This window comes from Cololabis saira, chromosome 1, assembly GCF_033807715.1.
Source record: "Cololabis saira isolate AMF1-May2022 chromosome 1, fColSai1.1, whole genome shotgun sequence".
Classification (NCBI taxonomy): domain Eukaryota; kingdom Metazoa; phylum Chordata; class Actinopteri; order Beloniformes; family Belonidae; genus Cololabis; species Cololabis saira.
Window position 1 is genome coordinate 7,727,684 of NC_084587.1, and position 21,333 is coordinate 7,749,016.

The following is a 21,333-nucleotide window of genomic DNA, read 5'->3' on the forward strand; positions in this document are numbered from 1 at the left end:
GTCTGAATGGTGAACTGGACTTCTCACCTTTTTTGTAAGTGTTGGGGCTCCCTGTTTAATATCACATATAGTTCATCTTCTGTTTGATTAATTAGTCCTCCTATATATTTTTGGTCTGTTATTTTGAAATATTTTGTCTACTTTTAGATGATTAATAACTTTAGAAGATTTCCTTGAAACATTTTATTAATTTGGTCCATTTTCCTGCTTTGAAACATTTGGGAGGTTTTCTTTAGCCTTCAAAGCATTTGAAAAGTGTTACTTTATAATTTCTTTTTTGATTGTCTTTGTATTATTACTGTTTGTGTTGCTGTTTGTTACTTTCTTTGCTACTTATGCTGATTGGTTGTTTGATCTCCTCTGCATCTGATTGATGTGCCTGTTTGTTCCTACCAGGTTAATAGATACCACCTGAGCTAATCATGTGACTTCTCACCTGAGTTTAAAGAGCTGCCTGAAGGAGACCCCTCTGTCTTTGCTATCTGCCTTGAGGAAGGCCTACATGGCCGAAACATGTTGGCATTTTAACTTTTTCTAGGCATTTTAACTTTTTCTAAGCCATGATCTAATAAAGGCCTTTTATATTTTTCTAACTTCTTGAGTGCCTCGGTTTTTCTAATTTGTTTATGTATGTATGTATCAGTGACGTGCGGTCAGGGGAGGCTGTGCCTCACCTGCCATCATGGAAAAAAAGAATTGTAAAATGAAAAAAAAATATTTTTTCATATTTATCAATTGATTTGTACTATAAAGTAATTTTCCATTAAACGTCACCATTTTTAGATTATTTTTTCTTCAAAATCGACGAATTTTCACATTTGCCGTTCAAATGCTGAGAAGACGTGGGCGGTGAGGCAGCGCAGCGCTGAGGCTCACCATGAATCAGCAATGACTCGGCTAACTGTGCTGCCATGCTATGTAGTGAGACCAGATCGCTGTCTCTTTGTATGTAACTATTAAAATTTTCAAACACGTTTGCTATATGAAATAAGTTTCCATAGTTAAGCTGATTTATATAATGAACTGCAACTTTATGTGTGTAATGTGTTTCTTGTGCCGGCGCAATCATAAAACGGCTGAAAAGAGGCACGGGTGAGGCACGCACTTCTCCTGCCTCACGGTAGGGGGCACTAGTGAGCTCAGGGATTCTTCTTGTGACTCATTGGCTGCAGAATAAGTGACAACAAGCAGGAGTTTACAGTTAGCAAGTCAAGTGCAGTTATCCGTTTTTTTCTCGCCTGGCCTTACTTTCAGAATGGAGGATTACATTTCTAAATTGAAGGAATTTTCTAAATTTTCTAAATTGGATTACTTTTAAAACTGAAGGCAGATAAGGAAGACTTCTACAATCAAGTCATCGCTGCTTTTGTTCAGAAGGAGCGGCACATGGACTTCATTTATAAGTAAAGGTAAGACCATAATAACTTTTTTTTTTAATTAAATGTGCTTTTTGTGCGCTACAGTTTGTATGTGTAAAGCATTTGTTTGTGAATGACGATAGGAGGTTTTAAATATAACCAGTTAACTGCTGTTCTCATACTGAGAATGAAAGAGAACGTATTTGACGAAAATTGGGAAAAATGGAACAATTACACGAGACAACATGACACCAACTGAACGGACGCTACATGGAATATTGAACTGAGGAGTTTCATTTCCAGACTGTGTCAGTGTTATTATTGTTATTATTGCATGTAATTTGTTTTCAGTTTGGTTTTTTTGTCTATAAATATGTGAAAACTCAATAAAAATGTAAGTTACAAAAAAAAAACCTTTATATAAATCAGAAACATTTCATTTAGATCAAGAGTCACTTTTGTACAGACTCACCCGGCACTTTAAAACCTCATTTTGTACATTTCCGGTCTACATTTCATTTTACTGTTTATACTTTTTATTGTTTATACATTTCATTTTATTTTATCTCTTATATATTTGTTTTTATATTTGTATTGTGTTGCACCAATCCCCATAACAAATTCCTCGTGTGAAAACTTGGCAATAAACCCTTTTCTGATTCTGATTCTGAATCTGTTTAACAAGAAATTCCTGGTCAAAATGGAAGCAGCACATGTCAATTATAGATACACAGTAAATAAATAAGAAGGTGTCAGAGGAAATCTCAACCGCGCATGAGAAGATGAGCATCGTGATAGAAGGCATGAGTACATGAGTCAACCTGGACTAATGCGTAAAAAAGCCTTCATTGTTTCCTGTTGATCTTCTGGCTTCCTGGGAGATGTGGCGGGTAAATAAATCCTCCTGAATGACGAATACTTTCTTTCCAAGAGGCATCCATAAAGGTCATAGAGGCATCCGTAGTTACAAAACAAAAAAGCCGAGAAAACTCAAAACATCAGAAAAACTCACTTCACCAGATTTGTGTGTTTTGACGCTGATGGAAACCTTTAATTATTGAAGAAAAAACGCATAACCTTACCAGCTGAACGATGTATATTTTATTAACCTAATTCATCTTTCATAGGTTGAGAAACTGTAAATAAAACATTTTCACTTTCGTAATTCAAAAGGTTGATGAATTTTTATCAAAGCGATAAATATTTTTCTCCCTCGTTCTACGTATGAATACATGAAGAGAAGGATGATGGGTCTCCAAAGTTAAACAGCTACAGTATGAAAGGGATTTAAGTAGCGTGTAAAGCAGCTACGGAGCTGTCCAAGTCTGAAACTGCAAAGGCCACAAAATCTTCTGTTGATTTAAAAAAAAAAAAAGAAGGCGAAAAAAATCCCCTCTTAACCGAATCAGAAAGATTGGGTGAGCAGCTGCTTCTGCTGAATGTTTTACTGTGAATATCCAGCGCGGCTCCAGGGATTAGCAGGCTGTCACGGGTTGATCGGTTCCAGGGCGCAGAGTTTAACAGCGTCAGACTGAATTACAGTTCAGAAATTCAGAAAAAAAGACAGAAAGGAAAGGAAAAAGGATGGAAAGTGTCTCGGGGGAATGACTCGAGTTTATCTTGTGGAGCCTCGGGTGAGATAAATGCCAGGAATAGTGTCACCTGAGCGATTCCAATCTGTAAAGACGTGCAGAAACGAGCCCCGCATGAAGGTGGAGGCAGGTGCAAACACAAACCTTCACTCAGCTATTAGCTGCTCACCCACGGATCAGTTAATGATTAGAAATGTATTTCAGTACAAAATCAGCACGGATGTTATTTTGCTCAAATGTGCCTCTTTAGAGTAGAAGCAGAACTCTGTGACAGGTGATTATTCACAGTTGCATGAAAAAAGGATGGATGATTTTCATTTCCTTCTTTGACTTTCTGTTATTAAACTTTTTGGGAAACTCTGAACTGAACAGACGGTGAGTATTTTCCAAACGTGAAGAATAGAGGGTATAGATTGACGTCACTTCCCCACTGGACCAGCCCCCTTACTCGCACTGAGTGGCAAAACATAAATTAAAGGCAGTTTGACTTCACAGTGACCCGTACAGTTACCAAGAACCAGTGGTCCATGGACATTAATATTTGGCCACGAATCCAGTTTCCTGATATTTATATGTACTTAATTACGCCGGGGAAATACACGAAGCAAAGCTTGAAGGCATACAAAAGTCTTGACGCTTGGTCCGACTTCAAGGCAGAATTTGTTGGTGAAATTAAAGTGATGAGGACACCGAACTTTATGATTTGACCGTTTAACGTTAGCTACCCAAAAATCCAACATTACCTGATACAAAATGGGAACCGCAAATCCACGTTTCGGTGCCTGGAATCCAGTTGTTTCTGCGAATTGCAGCGATCCATTTGTCTCTCTTAAGCTTATTTTTCGGCAATCTGTAAAATAGGGGTGTAACGGTACATGTATTTGTATTGAACCGTTCGGTATAGCGTGTTCGGTTCGGAACGGAGGCGTACCGAACGAGTTTCCACACGGACATATTAAGTAGAGGACCGCACGTTGTGGAGCAGAGCGCTGCTGCAGCTGCGCTCACACCGAGAAAGTATTAAGATTAAAGAAAAAAGCACTAACTAATGAAGAACTAAAGAGCTAAGCACATAATTGTGACAAGTCCAGTGTTTCCCCTACCATCGAGATCCCCCGCCAGGCCTAAAAAAAAACAAAACATCATTTACGTTTATGAGCGCCTCTGCAGCGCTGTTCTGCAACGGGAGTCAACCTGCTTCGTTGCCTAGTAAAGCCTGAATTATGGTTTGGCGTTAAATCAACGCAGAGCCTACGCCGTAGGGTACGCAGCGACGTGCACCGTACGGCCGCTCGCTGCGTACCCTACGCCGTAGGCTCTGCGTTGGTGTAACGCGGCACCATAAATCAGCCTTAACGATGCGAGTACCGCTGCCTAGAGCACGGGCATATTATTATACATTATGGGATGTATAGAGTTTGTAGCTAGCCAACTATGGCGCCGGCCAAAAAAAGAAAAAATATCGCGGGCGACAGACAACATTATATAAAGAAATGTTTCTGCAGGTCCGTGTGTTTGTGTTTGCATGTGACGCTGCAGGGAAGCATGAAGGAAAACACAGCCCGATCACGCACCAGGCGCCCGCTGGGTCCTAGCGCCGGCATACGTAGAGCCAATGTTATTTTGTGTGTGTGTAATAAACAACTAGCACGTTTATATTTTGCATTTTGTTTTCTTACTGTACCGAAAATGAACCGAACCGTGACCTCCAAACCGAGGTACGTACCGAACCAAGATTTTTGTGTACCGTTACACCCCTACTGTAAAACGATAACTCCGATTTCTTGCTAAATCTATGAGTACAGTCGATCCCACAACAGCTCTTTCCCATTTTAGATGTTTTCCAGTTGCTCAAACTGAAAGTCTACGCTGCCACTCAGTCTTTCTGCCACTCAGTGGGCGTAACCCGCTGTGAAGTCTCATCTTTGACGTCATGTGCATTCCCTCTATAGTCCTAGTCCTCCATGTCCTGAGGTCGGAGGTCACTGATGCAATAGACCCACTCCAGTTTGCTTATCAGGAGCATCTTGGAGTGGAGGATGCGGTTCTGTACATGCTGCATCGGGTCTACGCCTACCTGGAGGAGTCGGGATGTTGTGTGAGGATTCTCTTTTTCGACCTTTCCAGTGCTTTTAATACTATCCAGCCCCTCATACTGAAGGACACGCTGGAGGGGATGGGAGTAGATCACTTCCTGACCTCCTGGATCACAGACTACCTGACAGAGCGGCCTCGGTATGTCAGGAGCGGTCAGGAGCAGCACTGGTGCTCCACAAGGGACTGTCTTGGCGCCATTCCTGTTCACACTCTACCAGAGGTGAGTGGAGTAGCCAACAATTGTACTCAAGTAAAAGTACTGTTACTTCAGAATAATATGATTCAAGTAGAAGTAAAAAGTAGTCATCCAAATAATTACTTGAGTAAAAGTAAAAAAGTACTTGGTGAAAAAACTACTCAAGTACTGAGTAACTGTTGAGTAACGTCTGAAGTATAAAATAATCATCTTCAGGCAAATTAAATCAATAACATAAATAAAAAATAAAGAATAGCTAAATTAAATTAATCTTAAAGTAAATACAAGTACTCTAATAAATAATAAAATAATAACAGAATAAAAAAAATAAATTAAGCACAAGTAGCACAAAATTTCAAGCCTTTGTACTTTTCTTTTTTAACCAGGCAGAACTAGAACAAACATGAACTCATAGAAACTCTGTGTGTTTGAGTCTGTGTAAATGTGACAAAACATGCAAAAACAAACATTTTTCCCAAAGAATCACTCAGTGAGATTGACGCGTACGCGGATAAAAGGGATAAAAGAAAAGTAACAGCTCAACGTAGCCTAATGTAGCAGAGTAAGAGTGAGCTCCTGAGCTCCTTTGATGTGTGTGGAGATGATGACGATGTTCTATCACACGCTGGTGGCCAGTGCACTCTTTTTTGCTGCTGTGTGTTGGGGAGGCAGCCTTGCAAACAAAAACACCAAGCGACTGGACAAACTGGTCAAAAAAGCGGGCTCAGTGTTGGGCAGGAGTCTGGACCCGCTAAGATCTGTGGCGGAGAGGGAACACTGAACAAACAGAGAGCTATAATGGACAATAGCAGACACCCTCTCCACAGCCTCCTGGGGCAACAGAGGAGCAGGAACTGTCAGGACTGGTGTGGTGAGGACCCAGATGCAGGAGAGCGAAAGGCAGGAGTTCAACAAAAAAGGGTTTATTTACAAAAAAGCAAGAACCAAAAACCAAAAGCGCTGCTTGGCAGGATCAAAACTCACACAGGAACAGGGATAAAAAAAACTTGGCAGGACACATGGAGGAAAGAAAAGAGTACGGAACCCCCAGGAGCAAGGGAAAGACAAGACCAGATATACACAAGGGGGTAATGAGACACAGGTGTGAACAATCAGGGCAGATGGAAGACAGGCGGGGCAAAACAGAAACACAGACTGTGGGAAATGTCAACCACTGACAGGAACAGCTGCAGCGTCGGCTCCTCACTGCGCTGCAGAACGGAGCGATTCAGGAGATCCTTCGTCCCCACAGCAATTACACTGTTTACCTCCTCCTGAACTCAGTCTCACACACTCACCTCTGCCACAACTGGACTATATGCTAGTTTTCACTTTACATGCTATTTTTAAACCTTATATTTCATGTTTATTTTAATGTTAATGTGCCTTTATTGTCTGAGTGGAAGTGTGGTTGATTTTTATGTTCTGATGAGCTGCTGGACAGTTGAATTTCCAAAGTTCTATCTATCTATCTATCTATCTATCTATCTATCTATCTATCTATCTATCTATCTATCTATCTATCGTGAGCGAGGTGGAGGCAGGTGCAAACACTCAGCTATTAGCTGCTCACCCACGGATTAGTTAATGATTAGAAATGTATTTCAGTACAAAATCAGCACGAATGTGATTTTGCTCAAATGTGCCTCTTTAGAGTAGAAGCAGAACTCTTTGATAAATGATGGCTTCACAATATCGATAATTATTCACAGTTGCATATTAAAAAGGATGAATGATTTTCATTTCCTTCTTTTACAAAGAAGTCCGGCGACTAGCCGCTGTAATGAGTGACGGCGCCGCTTTCGGTAAATTGTAATAGTAATTTATTTATTTCAAAACAGGGACAGTGCACAATAAGACATTAATCTTGTACAAGTGAATATGCTTTGTGCCAGGTTGTAGCAGCTTGCTATTTTCCACCTGTAGTCCCTGGGCAGATTGATGAAAAACACACTTCATAAATGTATACACACTTGTCTTGACAGGAAATGAAGGTTAAATTACTGCTGCTCACAAAGAACGAGGACGTTGGACATAGGGAATATAAGTATTTCCAATAGCTCCGTATCCAGTTCCTGACAGCGGAAGAAAAACATCCATGAAATGTAACTAGCTGGGGTCATGAAGAGCAAAGAAGTTCCTGAGAACAGATAAAAGTGTGTTTTTGGCTTTAAAAAGGCTGATTTCCATGTATTTGCTGTAAAAGCTCAGTAAATGGTTCAGACCTGCAGGATATTAGACAGGATGACATTAATAACAGACAATCCTTTTATTTATTTATTTATTTTTTCCCCAGTATGTGTTTGTGTGAGTGTGTATATATAAATATATTGAAGTGTCAGTGTGTTGTTTTTTTTCTTGGTCTACTTATCATTGAATATACGAGGGGGTGCTTTTCACGGCAGGGGTGCTGAATACGGCACAACAATTTGCCTCTTCCACTAATATCTCTAACTCCAACTCGTCAAATTTCATTTTGCGCTCGCAAACCGTAAGACGCAACACCTCATTTAAATACTGCTGTTTGCACCTGTTATCAATTGCGCACGCAATCTTAGTTGATCACCCGCAAAACACACAACAACAGCACGTGTAAACTTTTTCAGTGCACATGCAATTTAGTTCTCTTTATTTAGGATCTTAGTAAATCGGGCCCATAGAGCGCTGCAGTTTTCACGCCGGCTCAGTGGATTAACACATAAATCACTGTCTCAGAGCAGTTTCAGAGCGTCGTAAGTGGAGCAGTCGCATCCTCTCCATCAATAATGAATCAGTAAAGCGATTTTGTTCATGAAAATACAAAAGTGCAGAGCAAATGGGATGAAACCTGGTGGCGAGGTTCCTCTGAATGGTGTTTTTTTCCAAGGACGAATTCAACAAACAAGCTTTTGAATTGCCTTTGTTTCCATGTGAACACGAGCTGTAAACATGATCCAGGACGTGTTGAAATATCAGTTGCAGTTTCATTTGAGGGAATATTTTACTACTTTTTAGAAAGTGTCATCTAGATTCGTGGTCTTCCATCCCTGTTATCACTAACTTTGGACTCTTGCAACCACTGCGTCTGGTTTTACGGCACCATTATCACACATCACCAACCATGAGACGGCCTCTCATCGTGACGGGGACAACCTGGTATTTACGCACAGTCTTGATGTCTTCACATAAAAAGGCAAAGAGCTGCCCTTCTCATCCCGTGTGGGAGGAGGCATTTACGGTTTTATCACACTATATTGCAAAGATGTTTGGCTCCGAGTTTTTCCCCACGTGACGACCCTGTTTGCCAGAGCCGGCCCAAGGCATAAGCGAACTATACCTTCGGCCCCTTAGGGCCCCATGACCTCTAGGGGGCCCCCAAGAGTTAAAAAATAATAAAATAAAAAATAAAAAAAAATGTTTTATGTGTGAGTGACGATTCATACATTATCAAAGGTGTGTTATTGAAAAAAAAACACACAATAATTAATATAATTACATAAACAATATAATGTTAACAGACTAGACTACTGCTGGCATATAGAGGGTATGCATTGACGTCACTTTCCGGGCTATTTTTACTGGATAATATGTATTTCTGATTAATTAAAAACTACATAAAATAGATTGTGTATTCCTCTTTCATATTTACATTATTGGTAACTGTTTTATAAAAGCAATACATCACTTCGGGTCGGGCTGCAGAACGTCCCTCAGCTGTGATATAATGAGCGTATACCACGGCCTGTCGTGATGTATTGCTTAAATATTAATATTTAATTTATATTATATATATTAAACTCTCCCACTCTGTTAAAAACATCCTGTGTTTATCTTCATATTTTCGTTTGGCCGTGCGTTTTTTCCCTGCCATTTTGAGAGTAGATTTTTTTCCCCTCCAAGTTATTCCCGTCACAAACACAAGTGCGCAGCCGTATAGCTCAACGGGTTGAGCAGGCGACTTGTGTAAATCCCCTGTACAGCGACACGGGTTCAATTCCAGTGGCGGCATATTTTACCCCCACTTCCTACGCGTCTGTCTTTCACTGCACCTATCAAATAAAGTCGCAAGAGCCGCATGACACCTGCGCTACTTGATTGGCGGGCTGGAGGGACCGGCTGATGGCGCATGGTTCTCAGGCCTGGGGTCGTTACCTGGGCTCGTTACCTGGGCTCGTTACCTGGGGTAATAACTGACTCTCGAGCTCCGGGGAAAAGGCAGACAGCTGCCTCGGATGGTGTTCGGGCAACACGCCTAAAGAGCGGGAAACTGACTTGCTCTCCCAACCTCGATGAAATGTCACAGGCCATTAACCCTTGTTCTGTCTTTGGGTCAAAATGACCCAATTCTTCTATCCTTCTTTCCTCCTACCATGCTCTCTCCTTCGTTCTTCCTTTCCTCTTTTCCTGGTTTTTTACCCTCCTTTACTCCTTTTTCTTCCTACTTCCCTTTCGTCATTCGTTCCTTCATTACCTTCTTTGCTTTTCCTTCCTTCTTTCCTTATTTTCCCCATTCCTTCCTTCTTTCTTTCTTTTTCTCCATTCCTTCCTCCCTCCCTTCTTTCCCTTTCTCCCTTCTTTCCTGGTCCTTACCAGGTCCTCAGATGTCTGGCTGATAAGCTCGAGTGCAAGAGGGTTTCCATCAACACCCAGCCCACCAACAACCAGGATGTGCGGCAACACCCACCATGGTTTGTTCGGGAGGGGGAAAAGCAGAGGGCAAGGGTTTCACACCCTGACCTGGGCCCACTGAATGCAGCCAGAGACTGGCAAATGCAGGCTGACCTGGATCGGAGGCTCATTTTCCCCCCAGAGATCGCAACGACCACCCTACGTCCAGACCTTGTCCTATGGTCCAACACCTGCAAGCTCGTCTACATCATTGAGCTGACAGTTCCTTGGGAGGATGCCGTTGAAGAAGCGTATGAACGCAAGAAACTTTGCTACTCCACCCTAGCGGCTGAGGCAGAGGACAGGGGCTGGAAGGCGAGGGTGCGCCCGGTGGAGGTCGGTTGTAGGGGTTTTGTGGCCAGCTTGACAGCGAAACTCTTTAGGGAGGTCGGGATCAGGGGACACAATCACAGACAGGCTATCAAAGAGCTGGCCAACACTGCCGAGAGAACGAGCCATTGGCTGTGGATGAAGAGGAGCGACACCATCTGGGCTGCTAAGCCAAATGCTTAACCCTGGGACACACACACACACGAGTCTGATCAACCTGTGGTGGGCCGGCCTCGGCTGAGGGCGTCTTGTGATAATTGGCTGAAACGCCCCATGATCTGAGGACACAACTGACGATGTGTCCCAGGGGACTAAGTATGGCTGTAAAGCAGCAACTCCTCTTCCACTCAGGTATGCAGTCAGGCGCAAGCTTGGCTCAGGGAAGAGGACGCCCCCTGCCATGCATAGTCCCGGGGGATTGTATCATCTAGTCCTTTCATCGAATCTTCCTCCCTTCCTTCCATCTTTTCTCTCTTCCTTACTCCCTTTCCTACTTCCTTCCTTCTTTTCTTCTTTTCTCCTTTCTTCCTTCCTTCCTTTCTTTTTCTCCATTCCTTCCTCCCTCCCTTCTTTCCTTTTCTCCCTTCTTTCCTTCCTCCCTTCCTTCCATATTTTCTCCCTTCCCTACTTCCTTCCTTCTTTTCTCCTTTCTCCCTTCCTCCATCTTTTTCTCCTTTTCCTCCCTTCAATCTTTTCTCCCTTCCTTACTCCCTTTCCTACTTCCTTCCTTCTTTCCTCCTTTCTTCCTTACTTCCTTCTTTCCTTCCTTCCATCTTTTCTCTCTTCCTTTATTCCTTCTTTTCTCCCTTCACCCTCCCTTGACCCAAAGACAGCACAAGGGTTAAAGGCAAGGGTGCTTTCAGACCAGAGCAGTGCTGTTCTCACCTGGAACAAGTGGCTTCTGCAGACACTTCGGTGAGTTAAACACGATGCCTTTAAATCAGACCCATTTATTGCAACAACTGGTGCCAAGTAGATAGCCGCCAAATTTCAGCGTGTGTTTTCTCTGCCAGGTCGGGGCGACATGCAAAATAACCGACCTGCAAAATCACATTAAACTTAAAGGCAGATAGAGGAGAAGTTTTCCTCTCCTTATTAAATTGTGCATTAAGAGAAAGTGCAGGGTCCACTTATCTCAGTGAGATGGCATTTTCTCAAATTATAATGATAAAAAAGTAATTACAGGGGTTTCGTAACTGACAAACGCCTCCCAGACTTGCAACTGTCAACAATGAGCCATCTCAAGGCGCATTCAGAGTCTCAGCCGTCACACTGAGTTAAAAAAAAAATCATCCGACTTTCACTTTTGTTGGCAGCATATTACTGATGTTTGGGTCTTTTGTGCGTTTTTGTCTTACTAGTTTGCATTCATGCTGTTCTTTGCCCTTTTTATGATTGATGTGCACCATTTATTTGCAGCTGCACACAATATACCCACTCATGTACTTTTTTTTGGAGTAAGCAAAGCTCTCCTGCACTAGATGGCAGTTTAAACGGTTTCGTTAGGTGGTTTGTGTCAGACTAGCAATACTGGATGTAACCAGGCAACCCGGGGGGGTTGGGGGGGTCGTCTAGGAGGTAAAACAGGTTGGTGAAAGCAGAAGAAGGTCTTAGGAAGTAAAAAATGAAAAAGAGGGTAAAAATAGTGAGAAAGGAAAAGCAGAAGGAGCAAAATGCAAATAAAAAGAAGATCAAAAAAAGGATGCAAAGGAGGCAGCAACAAACAAGAAGGCAAATATAGAGGGAATGCGCATGACGTCACAGATGCGACTTCACAGCGGGTTACGCCCATTGAGTGTCAGAAAGACTGAGTGGCATAAAGACTGAGTGCCAGCGTAAACTTTCAGTTTACGTTTTCAGGAAAACATCTAAAACGAGAAAGAGCTGTTGTGCGATCGACTGTACTCATAGATTTAGCAAGAAATCGGAGTTATCGTTTTACAGACTGACGAAAAATAAGCTTAAGAAAGACAAATAGGTTGCTGCAATTCACAGAAACAACTGGATTCCAGGCACCGAAACGTGGATTTGCGGTTCCCATTTTGTATCAGGTAATGTTGGATTTTTGGGTAGCTAACGTTAAACGGTCAAATCATAAAGTTCGGTGTCCTCATCACTTTGATTTCACCAACAAATCCTGCCTTGAAGTCGGACCAAGCGTCAAGACTTTTGTATGCCTTCAAGCTTTGCTTCGTGTATTTCCCCGGCGTAGAAATTAAGTACATATAAATATCGGAAACCCGATTCGTGGCCAACTATTAAAGTCCATGGACCACTGGTTCTTGGGCTAACTGTACGGGTCACTGTCAAGTCCAACTGCCTTTAATTTAAGCCGATAATCGGCTGTTATCCCGTCTTTTCCACAGTTTCCCCTACTAGTTGCAGCCATTTTTGCTGATGTTTTGCCACTCAATGCGAGTAAGGGGGCGTGGTCCAGTGGGGAAGTGACATCAATGCATACCCTCTATAAGGCGAAGAGGAGGGTGGTGACGATGAAGGCAAAAAAAGAAAGTGGCAGAGACAGATTGTCTCCAGAGTTGGGCTCAGCAGAGACGGACAAGTGTTCATCTTCCAACCAATCGCTTCAACGGTTGACGGCTGATCAACTATCAGAATAGTTGCAGCCTCACTGCCGATAACGAGGACTGAGCTCTGACAGATGATGATAGATGCTCAGGGACCGGTGTTTAACAGCTTTCTATTAATTAATTATTTAGCCTGATAATTAAAAACCACTTCATCTCCCTCCATTTTATTTGAAGCACATGCTATTCCTTTATGCTGACCTATATGGAGAGTTGGTTTTTAGCCCTTAACGAGATTGACAGACGGATCGGTGCAGCGTCTGCAGTTATGCGGTCGATGTACCGGACCGTCGTGGTGAAGAAGGAGCTGAGTCGAAAGGCGAAGCTCTCGATTTACCGGTCAATCTACGCCCCTACCCTCACCTATGGTCATGAACTTTGGGTAGTGACCGAAAGGACGAGATCGCGGATACAAGCGGCCGAGATGAGTTTCCTCCGCAGGGTGGCTGGACGCTCCCTTAGAGATAGGGTGAGGAGTTCGGTCACCCGGGAGGAGCTCGGAGTCGAGCCGCTGCTCCTTCACATTGAGAGCAGTCAGCTGAGGTGGCTTGGGCATCTGTACCGGATCCTCCTGGACGCCTCCCTAGGGAGGTGTTCCAGGCATGTCTCTCCTCCCTAGGGAGGTGTTCCAGGCATGTCCCACCGGGAGGAGACCCCGGGGAAGACCCAGGACACGCTGGAGAGACTATGTCTCTCGGCTGGCCTGGGAACGCCTCGGACTCCCCTCGGAAGAGCTGGAGGAAGTATCTGGGTTGAAGGAAGTCTGGGCATCTCTGTTGAGGCTGCTGCCCCCACGACCCGGGAACGGATAAGTGGTGGACGATGGATGGATGGATGGATGGTTTTTAGCCGTTTTTAAAACATATTTATTCTTGTTCCATTCCAAGATGAATTAATTTGTTCATTTTTTCTGACCTTGTGTCACAGAGGTCGGAGATGACTGAACATGTAAAGACCCTTTGAACAAGGGTTCGAGACATAAAAGTCTAGCTCACAGTGTTCATGTCACCTGATTTGCATTAATTACACGTGTAGTTCCTGTGTCAGGTATCAGCCTAATAAACCTCAGACAACTCCGGCGGCCGATTCCTCCGTGTTCAGGTTTTTTATAAGTTGGCGTTAAGACCTGATTAAGAACTGATCCCTGTTGTTTTTGCACATAAAAAAGTCTTTAACCCTTGTGCTGTCTTTGGGTTAAAATGACCCAATTCTTCTATCCTTCTTTCCTCCTGTCATGCTCTCTCCTTCCTTCTTCCTTTCCTCTTTTCCTGCTTTTTTACCCTCCTTTACTCCTTTTTCTTCCTACCTCCCTTTCGTAATTCGTTCCTTTATTACCTTCTTTGCTTTTCCTCCCTTCTTTCCTTTTCTCCCATCTTTCCTTCCTTTCTCCCTTCTTTCCTTCCTTTCTCCTTTCCTTCCATCTTTTCTGCCTTCCTTACTCCCTTTCCTACTTCCTTCCTTCTTTCCTTCTTTTCTCCTTTCTCCCTTCCTTATTTTCTCCATTCCTTCCTTCTTCCCTCTCTCCCTTCTTTCCTTTTCTCCATTCCTTCCTCCCTCCATTCTTTCCTTTTCTCCCTTCTTTCCTTCCTTTCTCACTTCCTTCCATCTTTTCTCCCTTCTTTCCTCCCTTCCATCTTTTCCCCCCTTCCTTACTCCATTTCCTACTTCCTTCCTTCTTTCCTTCTTTTCTCCTTTCTTCATAACTTCCTTTCCTTCCTTCCATCTTTTCTCTCTTCCTTCCTTCCTTCTTTTCTCCCTTCACCCTCCCTTGACCCAAAGACAGCACAAGTGTTAAAGATGCAGATAGCTTTGTTTCTGTGTCTGATTCTGAGTCTGGAGGTGTTTCTGTGGACCTGCACCTCCAACCGGAGGGTAGAAGTTCAACCAGACGGTGTTTGATGAAGCCGTGGCTCTCACAGAGGAGGCAGCAGCTAGAGTCGAGTGAGGAGAGAGAAGCACAGGATGTTTTGGGCAGGACGTCATTTCTTTCTGCCGCTGAGCATCCTGAGTACCGAACATCCAACATCTTCTGCAGCTACACGGCACGAGCGCATCGGCAGCTTAGCATCTCCAGGCTAAGTGCTCTCAGGAAGCGCTGAGCCCTCTTCACCATCATTATCCAACCAGAAGAGGCCATGAGTGGGGATAATTCTCCTCAATGGAGGCCTCTGGTAATTACATGCCCACGGTGCATTCACTGACATGTGGGAAATCTCACTCTTCAAAATAATGATAACATTAAAGGTATTGTGACATCATTTTTAACATGCTTTTAACACTATTAAAAGTCTTGGCCAACATCCCTCAAATGTGTCTAAAAGGGTGTAACAAGAAAAACTTCACTCCAGTACTCCATGCCTAGCTTTTTATGACGGTGTTTTTTTGCGCCGTGAAAAACACGTCCTTTTCCCCCTTCCCTGTCAATCATTGCCCCGCTCCTCCTCCCAACCTCCTACAACCAACTGCTACACACTTCTGCCGGCGTCTCCACACACACGCGCGCACATCGAATCACAAACAATCATAAAAATAAAGGCATGCAAGCAGCAGTGTCCTCTTATCTTAAGTCCAGTCAGTGGCCGCGGGTCTTCTTAGCAGTTTTCCTCCGGTGATGAGAACAGAAGAGGCTCTAAACAGCTCCGTGTTAAGCCTGATTTATGGTTCCGCGTTAAATCGACGCAGAGCCTACGCCCTAGGGTTCAGCGTACGGTGCGCGTCGCCGCGTAACCCTACGCCGTAGGCTCTGCGTCGGTGTAACGCGGAACCATAAATCAGCCTTTATGGTGCACTGGAGAGGAGAGGAGACAGGGAGCTGGGTGGAGGGGGCGGTGATTTAGCGGGTCGTGACGTCACGACCCGCCAGCAAACCAGATGAGCCGTTTTTGCATAGTTATGCGGAAAATCCCAGAAAGCACACAATACCCTGAATGTTAAAAGTTTGTTGTTTTTTGGGTGTAATTGATGTCAAGACACCCAACAAAACACAAAAAATCAAGAAAAATGTGTTTTTCATGTCACAATACCTTTAAAGAATAAAACATATGACTTCTGCTGGGATTTTATTACGGAAGAGTACTAGGGCCAGGCAAGAGAAAAAAAATTTGAGAGTGGAAGATTTTTTTTTATTGTGCACTTCGAGAAAAAAGACGAAATGTCGAGAAAAAAGTCGAAATGTCGATACTGTTGAAATACAATTTTGAGAAAAAAGTCGAAATTTCGTGACTAAAGTCGAAATTTCGCCTTTTTTCTCAACATTTCGACTTTTTTTTCGACATTTCAACTTTTTTCTCAACATTTTGACTTTTTTCTCGAAATTATACTTCAACAATATTCTCGACATTTCGACTTTTTTCTCAATATTTCGACTTTATTCACAAAATTTTGACTTTTTTCTCAACATTTCGACTTTTTTCTCAACATTTCGACTTTTTTTTTGAAGTGCATAATGAAAAAAAAATCGTCCTCCTCTAAAATATAATTTTTATTTTTCTCCTGCCTGTCCCTAATACTCTTCCGTATTTTAGAGATGATATAAAGTACTTTTATTGCTTTATTTCCTTCTTTATTTAACTATAGGCATGTTTCCATTAATAGGAGTCTGGAACTGTAACAGGACTAACCTCCTCCTCGGTCCTTTTGGTAATTTTGGGAAATCTCACTCTTCAAAATAATGATAACATTAAAGAATAAAACATCTGACTCCTGCTGGGATTTTAAAGATGATACAAAGTACTTTTATTAGACTTCTTACTTAATCTAAGTGAACTATAGGCACGTTTCCATTAGTCTGGAACTATAACGGGACCGACCTCCTCCTCGGTCCTTTTGGTCATTTTGACAAATCTCACTCTTCAAAATAATGATAACATTAAAGAATAAAACATATGACTCTGGGAGAAAACTTAAGAAAACTCAAATATCCTATCTAAAAAAATGTGAATATTCTGGGAATCTTAATCTTAAACTGTAAGCCATAACCAGCAATATTAAAATAATAAAAAGGTTTGCAATATTTCAGTTGATTTGTAATGAATCCAGAATGTATGACATTTTTGTTTTTGTAATTGCATTACAGAAAATAAAGAACTTTATCACAATATTCTAATTTTCTGAGACAGTCCTGTAAGTGAACTATAGGCACGTTTCCATTAGTCTGGAACCGTAACGGGACCGACTCCCTCCTCGGTGCTTTTGGTCATTTTACAGAGATGGACCTGGTACCACCACTACTCCAGCTCTCCACTGTACCACTTTTGAGTATTAATGAAAGAAGACAACAGAGGAGAAGACGAGGAAGAAAAAAAGAGACCCAATCATCACAGTCAACACATCCCAGCCACAATTTGAAGTTGAAGTCAGGAGAAGACAAAGATTTAGTCTGAATATTTTCATGCTGCGCGCGGCTCCTGATGGGCGCTTTTCAGACTCCAAAGAAAGTGACAGGTGTGACTTTTCTGAGTTTCTGAATGTCTCTCACAGCAAGCACCCATTTAACTGCCGCCAAACACAGGGAAAATGTTGTTCTCCTTCCCTCATCATCAAGATGTGGCATTTAATATCTGAGGTAATCTTTTCCTTGTGAAATATTGAGTTAAAAAACATGTTTGCTTGTGTACGCTATTGACGTCTGCAGCGTTTTCACCCGGAGTAAACTTCTGTCATCACATTTTATGGCCATCCCCCTCCATGCTCAAGAAGCTTCACAGACGCCAGATAGTTTTCAATAATTATGTAAACACTGCTACCCAGTGTTGTGCATGAACGAGTTCAAATGAACTTGAATAAGTTCATTTCTGTGAGAACGTTGAACTGAACGCAACATATTTGCAAATAAAGAACTTGAACGTGAACTTGTTCATTCTGCAGATAACGAACTGGAATTTGAACTGTTCAGATTATGTGAGTTTCAGCTTCACTGTTTAGGTCCAATTATTACGGAATAGTCCTCCTTCTCATTTCACCAGTTTCGACTCGACGACGACTTCACACTACATTACCCACAATGCAGTGCACACTAGCATAACAACAGGCACCAGCTCCATGGCAACGGTGGCCTGAACCCGGTGCAGTCTTTACATGACCAGTGAAGAGAGAGACGTTGCAGACGCAGCATCAGCGAGCCGTCAGATGATGATCCGCTTATCATTATCTGCAGAATTTTATTGTCTCCCAAAGAATCCAACGGTAAAAATCTAACCTTTCTGTGCAAATTATGTCCACCTGCGCTGAGAAAACAAGTCTGAGCGTCTGCCTCATCAACTTCACATTAGAAACGTCATGTAGAGTTAAAACATCCGTCCAGTGCGAAAAAAATATCTGCAAGTCCTTGACAATCAAACAAAGTCATCAGGAAAGACCAAGAAGACCCAACAGCCCCAAACGACTCCAGTCCCACTGCTGCACCTTCAGGGGGTTGATTTACCTGCAACAGTTAGACAAACTGATAATGGACGACATTGTTGGAGATTTACAACCTCTGAGTAAAGTTGAGAAGCCACTAGGACAGGGGTCGGCAACCCAAAATGTTGAAAGAGCCATATTGGACCAAAAACACAAAAAACAAATATGTCTGGAGCCGCAAAAAATGAAAAGTCTTGTATAAGCCTTAGAATGAAGGCAACACATGCTGTATGTTTCTATATTAGTTAGAACTGGGAGATTTTTTTTCAGTATGCACTTCAAGAAAAAAGTCAAAATGTTGAGAAAAAAGTTGAAATGTCGAGAAAAAGTCAAAATTTCGAGAAAAAAAGTTGAAATGTCAAGATTAATGTTGAAGTACAATCTCGAGAAAAAAGTCGAAATGTTGAGAAAAAAGTCAGAATGTCGAGAAAAAAGTCGACATGTTCAAAAAAAATCAAAATGTCGAGAAAAAAGGAAAGGAAAAAGCAAGAAAAAAAAGAAAGAAAAAAGGAAAAAAAGAGAAAAAAAGGAAAAAAAGGAGGAAAAAAAGGGGAAAAAAAAGAAGAAGAAAAAAGGAAAAAAAGGTCAAACATTTTTTAAAAAGCTCCAGGAGCCACTAGGGCAGCGCTAAAGAGCTGCATGCGGCTCTGGAGCCGCGGGTTGCCGACCACTGCACTAGGACAATACATGATTATATACAGTGAACAGTTTTAGGATAGGGGGGCGTTTCATTTGTACTTCTCCCCTAAAAATATTGAAATTAATTGAATTTGAACCAGTTCAAAGTGAAAATGGTGAACTATGAATGTGAACTGCTCATTTTTAAATTATGTGAACTGAACTTTGAACTAGTTCATGAGAAGTATGAACTTGCACAACACTGCTGCCTCTGGGCTCGTCAAAAGAGTGTGAACGGTTTCTGGTTTAGCATTGTGTGGCACCGGCTCTCTACAGTTCACCCTAAAGTTGTTAAATGTAGCTGTGACGTGGTCCGAGTGAGGGACCGGCGGAGGTGGCAGAGCCTCTGCAAGCCTGGCCTACCTGTCTGAAGCGCTTGAGGTGCAGGATCAGTATGTCCGGCAGCGTCCACAGACTCATCTTCACCATGCCCTGCTGCAGCTGCTTGCAGTGGGGACACTTCCACGCGTCGTCCGGGGCCAGCTGGAATCAGAGCAGACGACAAAGTCACGACGTGATGGTGAAATCTGACCGGTGGTGCACAGGTGTTCCTGACCGCTCCACCTCATTCACACATGCAGGAGCTGTGACATCACTGGAATATGAGCTGATGTCATGAAAGCAGATTTTCACCTGTTTGACAAAAAAACTTTCCAATATTTATGTATTTATTAAGGATCCCCATTAGCTGGTGCCATAGCAGCCAGCTAGTCTTCCTGGGGTCCACAACACATACAATCACAATTAAAAAGCACACAAAACAAAAATCTAAACATAAAAGCTAACACAATACATAAAATAGATAATAGACCAGGGGTCGGCAACCCAAAATGTTGAAAGAGCGATATTGGACCAAAAACACAAATAACAAATATGTCTGGAGCCGCAAAAAATGAAAAGTCTTGTATAAGCCTTAAAAGGAAGGCAACACATGCTGCATGTATCTATATTAGTTATAACTGGGGGAAGATTTTTTTTATTTTTTATTATGCACTTCGAGAACAAATTTGAAATGTCAAGAAAAAAGTAGAAATGTCAAGATTAAAGTTGAAGTACAATCTTGAGAAAAAAGTCGAAATATCAAGAAAAAAGTCGAAATGTTGAGAAAAAAAGTTGAAATGCCGAGGAAATAGTCAAAATTTCATGAAAAAAGTCGAAATGTTGAGAAAAAAGTCCAAATTTCGAGAAAAAAGTCGAAATGTTGAGAAAAAAGTCGAAATGCAGAGGAAATAGTCAAAATTTCATGAAAAAAGTCAAAATGTAAAGAAAAAGTCGAAATATTGAGAAAAAGTCAAAGTTTCGAGAAAAAAGTCAAAATTTCGAGAAAAAAGTCTAAATGTTGAGGAAAAAATCGAAATGTTGAGAAAAAAGTCGAAATGTCAAGATTAAAAAGGAAAGGAAAAAGGAAGAAAAAAAGAGGAAAAAAGGAAATAAAAAGAAGAAAAAAGAAAAAAAAAGAAAAAAAAGAAGAGAAAAAAGAAAAAGAGACAAAAAAGGTGAAAAAGAGAAAAAAAAGAAAAAAGAAGAAAAAAAGGAAAAAAGAAAAAAAAGAAGTAAGAAAGGAAAAAAAAGGTCAAACATTTTTGAAAAAGCTCCAGGAGCCACTAGGGCGGCGCTAAAGAGCCGCATGCGGCTCTAGAGCCGCGGGTTGCCGACTCCTGTAATAGACAAACCCGTCATCTAAAACTGATCATATACACAACACACCAAAAAGATTGAATTACTGTCTTAAATAAAATGTAAGTTTCCTCTTAAAAATGGATTTATTGTAAATACAGCAGAGATACTGAGGTAGATAATTCCAGAGAGACATTGACCTGTAGATAAAAGAACATTGTAAAGCATTTTTTTTTGAATGAGGCAATACAAGCAGACCATTACTGGACCCTCTAGTGTTATGATCATGAATATTATTAGTGAAAACAACTTGTTCAAACAAAAAAACTGGAGTTTTACTACTAGTGACCCATTTAAACATTGATAGTGTGTTGAATGAGAGTCTCTTCTCCACAGTGAGCCAGGAGAGTCAGTCATGCATTCCACTCACATTGGATCTAAGTGAACAGCCCAAAACCAACCTAGCTGCCCTATTTTGAGACGTCCCTGAGCTTGAGACGACAAATAGACGTCTTGTTTTTTGTTTTCCCAGAAAAACAAACATTTCCTTCATAGGACAATCTGACATTTATTCATTCATTTATTCAAGGACGTTAGTGTAAGATGGCGGCATTGCCAAGTTATAAGAGAGCTACTACCTTCGTTTCACTGGAAAACTCATGGAAAAACAAATGTTGTTAATCTACTTTTCGTGGTTTTTCATTCATTTGCTGTGCGTGACGACCTCCGGCGCAACTCCATCTACTCAGCGCACGTTAAATCAGTCTGTGCCGATCACCGTTGTTCAGCTGTTAACCTCTTAAAAAGCAGAGAAACGACTCCCCCGAGGAGTC

General features: G+C 41.9%; 1 protein-coding gene across 1 annotated transcript in view; it reads right to left on the reverse strand.

Moving 5' to 3' along the window:
* The window catches only part of usp43a (ubiquitin specific peptidase 43a), a 305,451-nt gene that overhangs the window by 82,330 nt on the left and 201,788 nt on the right, over positions 1–21,333 (reverse strand). The window contains exon 13 of the mRNA XM_061733346.1: positions 19,247–19,366. Within this exon, the coding sequence (XP_061589330.1) occupies positions 19,247–19,366 (120 nt within the window). The remainder of the gene's footprint in view (positions 1–19,246; positions 19,367–21,333) is intronic.